The sequence below is a fragment of the Oncorhynchus gorbuscha genome, linkage group LG07 (assembly GCF_021184085.1).
Source record: "Oncorhynchus gorbuscha isolate QuinsamMale2020 ecotype Even-year linkage group LG07, OgorEven_v1.0, whole genome shotgun sequence".
Classification (NCBI taxonomy): domain Eukaryota; kingdom Metazoa; phylum Chordata; class Actinopteri; order Salmoniformes; family Salmonidae; genus Oncorhynchus; species Oncorhynchus gorbuscha.
Window position 1 is genome coordinate 76492612 of NC_060179.1, and position 9526 is coordinate 76502137.

A 9526-nucleotide genomic window follows, 5' to 3' on the forward strand; every position below is an offset into this window, starting at 1 on the left:
ATAGTAGCAGTAGTAGGTGGTAGTAGGTGGTAGTAGTAGCAGTAGTAGGTGGTAGTAGTAGGTGGTAGTAGTAGCAGTAGTAGGTGGCAGTAGTAGGTGGTAGTAGGTGGTGGTAGTAGTATCAGGTGGTAGTAGTAGCAGTAGTAGGTGGTAGTAGTAGCAGTATGAGGTGATAGTAGTAGGTGGTAGTAGTAGCAGTAGTAGGTGGTAGTAGTATGCCTAGAAGGTGGTAGTAGTCATAGCATTAGTAGTGTAGGGCTGCATGCCTAATTATTATAATAGAAACTGCCTATTTTATTTGTAGCTTTTAAATAATGTTGCTGAAAATCATCCAAGGCTCAGAAAACCATCTGGATGTATGCCATGCCCATTGAGCTTGGGCTGCCTGCTCTGGCCGGTTATACCACTTTCAGGGGTGACATGGCAGGGGCTACGTGCGTTTCCATTCAATGGGCACTCCACGCCATACCTCACGTACAGATCAGAGGGAGTCCCCTTGTACAGTCTAATTCCGGAATAAGCCAGCTGTTCACCTCGTGCCTCGTTGTTCCAAATTTATCCCAACGCCAAGCAGCAGACACTGGTCAAGGCAATATTACACAACTGCCAAGAGCTATTCTTATTTTTTTCATGACCTGGCCTATATATGTAGTACAATGTATTATAATATAATGGAAAGTTATGGACTATTTTAATCGCCTATGGTAATATATTTTATTTCCCTTTTACATAGACAACCACACTGTTAGCCTAATATTATAGGGGAAAACATATTTTAATGTATATCTGTAGCTCAGTTGGTAGAGCATGGCGCTTGTAACGCCAGGGTAGTGGGTTCGATTCCCGGAACCACCCATACGTAGAATGTATGCACAGATGACTGTAAGTCGCTTTGGATAAAAGCGTCTGCTAAATGGCATATATTATTATATTATTATATTATGGTGTTTTATTATTATTATTATTATTATGTCTAATTACCCAGTAAGTATGTGTAACATATTGGAATATAGTTAGAAATCATGGCCCATTTGATGCAGACCCGGGTTCGAATATATGCATATTTTAGTGTTTGTAATACAAATACTTATTTTATATGTATTTGAGTATTTTCAAATAATGTGGCTGAATCCAACTACTTCTATTTGAAGTATTTTAAAATAATCTCATATAAAAATAGCTACTGTTTGAAATTATTTTCAAACAGCCTACTTGCTTCCAAATACATTTCAAATATCCATAGGGCCAAACAGACCTGGGTACAAATGCATGTTAATTTGAATATACTTGTATTTGGGAAAAAAGGCTGGTCTTACTTCAAAAAGTAGGCTGTTTGAAATTCATTTAAATGCTTAAGTGTTGAACCCAGATCTGATTTGATTAGCCATTTGCAACATATGTTATCATATTTGACGTTTGCAGTCATTGAGTGCTTTATATCATGAAGAAAATATACATTTGTATTTTTCTCTAGATCGGCTATCATGACCAACTGATTGGAATCGTGTCCATAATATCAGTGTGTTTCTCTGGTGTGGGCCCAGGTAGGCTAGAGACGGGCCAGCAGTTGCACGATTGCCAGATCGAATCGTCCAACAGTGAGTGAGTGAACTGGCAAATCTCTGTGCTCTGACAAAAAATCCCAACACTAACCATCGCAATGCCAATCTGTATTGACTCCTCTGGCTTTCCGTCATATCCCTAGAATTAGAACAAGTAGAATAAATATAGTTATGTTGTATACATAATTTTCATAAAACTATCATATGTCAGCACAGATTAGATGAACATTGTTATGAATAGAGTACAAACGCGCATAAAACAACTAAGAATCGGACACACCTATTTGTAAGCTAAAGAACCAACCTAAAGTTCCACATCACGGCGTCTAAGTTGCTCTGTACTGGCTTCCAATGAGAGGGCTATTCTACCTACTCAATTTCTATGCTTGTAAAAGCTCTAGCGCAACACCACACAGTCGTGTCGTTCCTTTCTCTACGCGTGCCGGTGGGGTTAGCCTGTGTCCACTCTAAGGGAAAACAACCGGGGAAGATGCCGTCAAAGATTATTTTTGAAACCGAAGACATCGGGATGGAAGGTGAAATGGACATTAGTGCGGGCAGTACGACACCAAAAGTAAGTAAAATGGAACACAAATAGCTGGTTGTTAACGCTCGCTAAATAACCGAGAAACTGTACTTTACCCTCTGGCTAGCCCCGCTATACGCCATGCTAGCTAGTTACATTCTACATCCGCGTTGTAGCTAATGTTATATAATGTCGTCACAGATGTCATATTGTTCAAATTGTATTGCCATTATGTTAGAGGTACGCTTTACGACGGGGAAATACAAGTAGAGGTTTAAACAACTGCCAGTCTTTGTAGAAATTAACTAGTCATCACCGCATGTTCATTGCTACTAGCGCGCAGCCTCGTGCCCATGACACGTGGCCAGCTGATCCGCAAAACAGAAGGATAAACTTTCCACCATGTACTCTTCTTCGATGAGGTTTAACGCCGGTTGGCATCCAATATGTTGCATTACCGCCACCTAACGCTTGAAAAATATACAAATACCCTACCATCAAACACGACACTCTCAAAATAACAAATGTAATTAAAATAACACCACCCAACTCCATTATTTAAATCTATTTAGTCCTACCTCATGCCAACAACTGGAAATTGTGACATCTCTACTTAACACACCCTGTATATATCCTAACATCACTTTGTCAGGCAAAGACTCAGCATCAAATCTCAAAAGAACAGACAATGACACTTCTGCTCTGTCTGCTTCTCACCAAACGACGAGCATCACACACTGGGAATCTTCCCCTTCAGTTGGTCAACTTTAACATTTACTGCTACCCCAGTAATCACTCCTTTCAATGTGGCCCCCTCTTGAGAGCGAAACAATTCACATTTCTTGCCCCCCCCATTCGTTTAACACTGAGCGCCTTCTCCCTCAGACCAGCAGAAACAAACAATTATCACAAGACCACTTCTGGTTACCCTCACAATTCCATAGTACCCAACTCTGTTTTCACCCACCCTGAAAGCACAAATGGATCAGCCAAAAGGCAAAGGTCCACTTTTTCAAAAAACTTCACTCCCACTGTTAGACTAATCTTTATCCTGACCCTTGGTGCAAGCTTCAGGCTCTGAGAACTCTACCACCTCCGATACTTCCCCCTCATTCACTTCGTTCTCCTCCTGTCTTCAGCTCCTTCAGCTTTTACTTTCTACCATTCTTCTTTAACAAACCATCTCCCTTTTTTCTACAATTTTTAACTGACTCAAGCTCACCCTCTTCCTCCCTCCCTCTCTCTTTTAGACCCCCCCTGCCTCTCTTTTTCCCTTCATTCCTCCCCTGTATTCCAATTATACGTCTCCTTATGATAATACTGCACTTCTCCTGACATATATCTTGTTCTTGCTTTCTCAAGGGACGCCATATAACCGAATGTCACAATCTCCGTACAATCAACACAAACCCCTCGGGATGTAGCGCTCAACAATGCATCCCACTTATTTTTTTATATATATATATTTTATTTATTTAACCAGGTAGGCTAGTTGAGAACAAATTCTCATGTACAACGGCGACCTATAAAGCAGCTGCTTCCATAGTGAGCGATGATCGACTTCGGCACCTGAAATACCGGATTAGTGAAGTTTTCAGAGCTGGTCAAACCCGGCCTCTTGAGCTGCACTGTATTTACTGCAGCCTCTGTAGCCTACTGAGCTACGTTCGCACAAGCAGGAACCCTGACTCTCTGCGAGCCCGGCATGTACTCGGGTACAGTCACAGCCTATCAATTTGTGCCACGTACAGCACTTGATGGATGACGATGCTCGACATGTTTCCATTGCTAATCAGCAACAATTTATCCAATACAATATAATTTAAAGCCTTCATTTAACTAGGCAAGTCAGTTAAGAACAACGTCATCGTTTATAATGATGGCCAAACCCGGACAACGCTGGGCCAATTATGCGCCGCCCTATATGACTCCCAATCATGGCCGGTTGTGATACAGCCTGGAATCGAACCAGGGCATGTAGTGATGCCTTTAGCACTGAGCTGCAGTGCCATAGACCGCTGTGCCACTCGGGAGCCAAATGTATCCATCTGTCTTTCTAGTTCACTAGATAACTCTTATAGAAGAAATATAGCTATACATTGATATAATTTGCAACTATTCTGTCCCCTTCAACTTAATGTCTGGTGCCCTGTGTTAATGTCTGGTGCACTATGTTTGGTTGGTAGAAAATAAAAGAGAAGAAGACCAAGGAGGGAAAGAAAATCAAGAAACAGAAAACGGTTGTTGAAGAAGAACCTGACTGTGAACCTCCTGCTCCCAAGAAGAAGAAGAAGAAAAATAAGGAAAAAGAGGACAAAACTAATGGGGGCGCAGAAGTTGATGTTAACAGCAACGCAGAAGAATCACCTTTGAAGGACAACACATCTCTTTCCAATGAGGAGTCTGCAGACAATGACAAAGCAACCGAGGTTACCTATATTATATGTTGTTTTGATTAAACAAGTCTACACTCAGTACTGCATTACAACAGATGGGTATTGATTTGTTTTGACATCTGTTTTTCAAATACACATTGTTTATTTGAGCTAGTCTTCAGATGGGAATTAATAGAATAATTTCATAATCAGACCTTTTGAAACTAGCTAGGTCAACAGAATATATGTTAATCGGTAATCAACATGGCTTTTTACCATGTCCCATTCTGCCATTACCAACAGAAGAAGAAGAAGAAAAAGAAAAAGGAAAAAAAGACAGATGAAAAGGTCATCGTCAACGGAGTGTTGCCTGAGACTCCCACGCTGATTGCACAAACTAATGGGCATACCGCGGCGACAACTCCAGCACAATCAAGCGAGGACTCCGACAGTGGAAAAGAAACCGTGAGTCTTTCCAGTGATTTTTCTGATTCATCAGTGAAGTGGTTTTTGGAAAAGTAATTTAAAGGACTTTAAGAACATTGTCAGTCTGTTGATTTCTCTGTTTTCATGCATTTAGGAGACGCCAGAACAGAAAGAGGGAGCCTTCTCTAACTTCAGAATCTCCCCCAACACCATTAAACTACTTCAAGGTATTTTTTTTCTTATTTGTCTATTTTCATTCAACTAAAATGCTTTTTCAGTTGAGTTACACATTTTTAAACGTGCAGTCTGTTATTTGATATTTGGGCCGCCTACATTTTAATCGTCTCTTTTCCCTCTAGCAAGAGGCATATCTTACCTCTTTGACATCCAAACACAAACCTTCAATTCTGTGTACGAGGGAAAGGATGTGATTGGCCAGGCAAGAACAGGCACTGGGAAAACTTTAGCTTTTGCCATTCCGCTGATTGAGAAACTCCAAAATGACCCAGATGACAAGAAGAGGGGCAGAGCCCCAAAGGTAGGTCTGCTGCAGATACTGCCATCAGATATTCAGCATGTGCTGTTAGTGCTAAGATATTGTCGATTAGCTACATAATATAGTCTTAGAGAGCATGTATAATCTTTTGACCGAAATACCTAATTTATTTTCTTCCCGTCATTAACCGTGTCCACTTCTATAGATTTTGTGCCTTGCTCCAACCAGAGAATTGGCTATTCAAGTATCCAAGGATTTCAAGGACATGACAAAGAAACTGTCTGTTACTTGTTTCTATGGTGGGAGCTCCTACAACCCCCAACGTGAGTTTCATTCCCATTTCTTACTTTTTCAATTTAACATCCTCTGGTTGTGCACAATTTGGCTTCATTGCAAAGTGGCTGTTATTTATTTGTGAAAAGTGATGCTGTAAATTCCATAAAAATATACGGTTAAGTTGATCATATTTGTGGAAAATAATTTTGATCTGTTTTCTCTCAGTTGATGCAATCCGCAGTGGCATCGATATCCTAGTGGGAACTCCAGGTCGTATCAAGGACCATCTACAGAATAACAAACTGGACCTGTCTCAATTGAAGCATGTTGTATTGGATGAAGTGGACCAAATGCTTGATATGGGCTTTGCAGAACAAGTGGAGGAGATACTGTCTGCGTCTTACCAAAAAGGTAATGAGACATTTTCATATGGGATTGATTTATTTAGGCCATATACTGTAGATTTGCCTTGGGTTGGATGGCAGGCCAAAATAGTGTGTCATAACATTTAGTACGGAATAAATGCACAGAACTGATCCAAGGTTTCTTTGTGGGCAGACTCTGAGACCAACCCCCAGACCCTGCTCTTCTCTGCCACATGCCCATCGTGGGTGTATGATGTGGCAAAGAGGTACATGAGGCCAACCTATGAGCATGTGGACCTCATTGGCAAAAAGACCCAGAAAACTGCCACCACAGTAGAGGTAAGAAGGACAACTATTTTGTCATCCTTTCAGCAAGTGATGGTTCATTTTGATTGACAAGTCCTCTCCGTCACTTTAGTTAAAAAATTAAAAAATAAATATTAATTCAGATTACATTTTTCATATTTTAAATTGTACATTTTAGAAACCAAATGTATAATTAATTAATACTTCTGTAAAGGAACATGAAGCCCATCTGGTTGGTATTAATGTTTTTTCAGGTGATGAAAATGTCATAGTTTCATCATTCTTAAGAAATGCACAAGTTTCTTAAACATCATACTTGTGGAACCAGTTTCTTCTGACTCTAGCTACTTTAGCCTTTAACTCATATTTTTGTATCCCCAGACTCATACTATTGTAGTTTCTACTTGGCTGTAATCCAGCGATAAAGATCAAGTGTGTGTCTTACCTGGAAGCACTCTAGTGATTAAAAACAACAACGTTATTTTAGGCATTTCAGCTGCTGACACACAAACCAGTTAACATATAGAATTGCTATTTAGCAGCTTTACCCATATTTAGCCCGTCCCATTTATAATAATTATACACGCCATTTATCAGGTGCTTTTATCGAAAGCAACTTACTCATGTGTGTATACATTTTCTGTTCATGTCAAACTGGTAAAAGATCACGCAATACTGATTCTTAGCTGTCGTTTCTAAATGTTTCTCATTTTGTAATGTGTGGTCCACTCAGGCCTACTAAATTACATAGTTGTTTTTACATCGATCAACGCTTTTTGTTAAAAGTCCTCTCCGTCTCTTCCTCCCCACCCAGCACCTTGCCATAGCGTGTCACTGGTCCCAGAGGGCTGCAGTCATTGGGGATGTGGTGCAGGTTTACAGCGGGAGCCACGGCCGCACCATCGTCTTCTGTGAGACCAAGAAGGATGCCAACGAGCTGTCAATGAATGCCTCCATAAAACAGGTACCAGAAACCTGCCGTAGCTTTGTGGATTGTTAGTTTTAATTTTGCAACACAGTGCATACTGAATTAGTGAGGTAGGACATTGATACAAGGATCAACCTGGAAGGTTTGACATGACAGACAGTAAATGACATTGAAAGTCAAGTGAGGTAGTTGACTGTATTTCTAATGGGTTCATTGGCTTATTCATTCTCGGGTCTGATTGTGTTCAATGTTGCAGAGTTCCCAGTCACTTCATGGGGACATTCCTCAGAAGCAGAGGGAGATCACACTGAAAGGCTTCAGAAGTGGCACCTTCGAGGTCCTAGTGGCCACCAACGTTGCTGCCCGCGGGTTGGACATCCCAGAGGTAGACCTGGTCGTGCAGTGCTCACCCCCAAAGGTAGATGAATACTGTGATAACACCATGTTAGATGTTCTTTTCAATGTGTCACTGTTATTGATCTAGCAACAACAACAACAGGGCTTTAACGTGAGCGCTTCGTTGTCCCTTTACCAGGATGTGGAGTCCTACATTCACCGGTCAGGTCGAACTGGTCGGGCTGGCAGGACTGGCGTCTGCATCTGTTTCTACCAACGCAAAGAGGAAGACCAGCTCCGATATGTAGAGCAGAAAGCGGGCATTACATTTAAGCGAGTTGGAGTGCCCACGGCCAATGACATCATCAAATCGTCCAGTAAAGACGCAGTGAGGTTTTTAGACTCTGTGCCTCCCCAAGCCATTGAGTATTTCCGCGTGTCTGCTACCAAGCTGATTGAGGAGCGTGGGGCCGTGGAGGCCCTGTCTGCCGCCCTGGCACACATATCAGGAGCTACTGCCTTGGAGCAGAGGTCCCTCCTCAACTCTGACACGGTGAGTGTTTAGACCCTGCTAGCTCAGTCTACATGTAGCAATTGAATAATGAAGGACATAAAATGTAAATGCCCATAATGGTTTAAAATGCGCCATGAAAGGTTCAAACTTGTATTTAATGTTTGTTATTCAATCCATCTAGGGCTACACCACAATGACAATGAACTGCTCCCAAGAGCTGCAAAACATTGGCTGCGCCTGGCGTGGTCTGAAGGAGCAACTGGGAGAGGAGATTGACAACATGATCCGGGGGATGACCTTCCTCAAGGGCAAAATGGTACATTTGTCATTCATTGTGCTTCCGGTCAGAAGGGGAAGGGTGATATTTGTTTTCACCTTTGAAATAAAACCACCCTCCTTCACTCTTTGTACTATAATAGCAATACTATTGAGGCTCTGTAATTTACTTGCCTGATGTTAAGCAAAAATGTGATCAGTGAGCTGTATTTTTTTGCTCTGCAGGGAGTCTGTTTTGATGTCCCGGCTGACAAGGTAAAGGAGTACCAGGTAAGTCGAGAGCAGATACTTTTCCACTCAACTTTGACGAATTGGACACATGTAAAATGCTTGGTTTAATGTTATTCAAAGCTGAGAAGAGCAATTATCCAAGACCATTTCTCAAACTGCATTTTCATTGTGGGCATTTTAGAGTATTTCCCCAGCCTTACTGTCAAGCTCTGCCAGAGTGATGCTACTGCCTCAAATTTCACAACACACGCAATCCATCATCGCTTTTTCTTGTTAAAAACAAAGGCTTCATTAATTAAGGCCACTGTAGATCATGTGGTTAGTAACAGAGTCCCGGTTGTTCTTGCTGTGATTGCTCCAATTGTCTTCTCCTCAGGATGCCTGGCAGGATGGTAGACGTTGGCAGCTGTCAATCGCCACAGAGCTTCCTGAGCTGGAGGAGAAACCGCGCATGGGTGGTGACCGTGGATATGGACGTTCCTTCGGAGGACAGGGAGGTGGCCGTGGCTTCAGAAACGGCGGAGGAGGCGGCGGAAACTGGAGAGGTGGAGGCAGTCATAAACGCAGCTTCAGCAGTGCGTTTGATTATTAACCACTGACTTCCCAGTCACTGGACTGTTGTCATAGCTGTCTGTCTGTTTCCTGGTTTTTACTGGTGTTTGGTGGACTGACTGTTACCAGCGCAAAAGGAAATTCCGCAAAATATATGTATGACCTGATTGATTTGCAATTATGCATTCAACTATCTGTACTTGGAATAAGCCCATTCATTAAAGGTTGTCTGAGGAAATTAAATTCTAGGTCTTTTTTCACGTACTGTTTTTTTTATTCCCCCCCATTCTTCCTTGGACAGTACCAGTCAAACATTTGGAAACACCTACTCATTCCAGGGGTTTTCTTTATTTTTAC

The 9526-nt window shown here is 41.7% G+C and overlaps 1 protein-coding gene across 1 annotated transcript; it reads left to right on the forward strand.

The window, feature by feature from the left end:
• The first annotated feature begins 1725 nt into the window (after positions 1–1725).
• On the forward strand, positions 1726–9412 carry ddx21 (DEAD (Asp-Glu-Ala-Asp) box helicase 21). The gene is made up of 14 exons (XM_046357511.1): positions 1726–2136; positions 4275–4517; positions 4767–4928; positions 5044–5116; positions 5249–5427; positions 5591–5708; positions 5887–6072; positions 6220–6365; positions 7147–7296; positions 7517–7678; positions 7796–8149; positions 8292–8426; positions 8612–8656; positions 8994–9412. Exons 1-14 carry the CDS (start codon positions 1945–1947, stop codon positions 9207–9209), a joined length of 2361 nt encoding a protein of 786 aa, XP_046213467.1. The 5' UTR covers positions 1726–1944; the 3' UTR covers positions 9210–9412.
• The last annotated feature ends 114 nt before the right edge of the window (positions 9413–9526 follow it).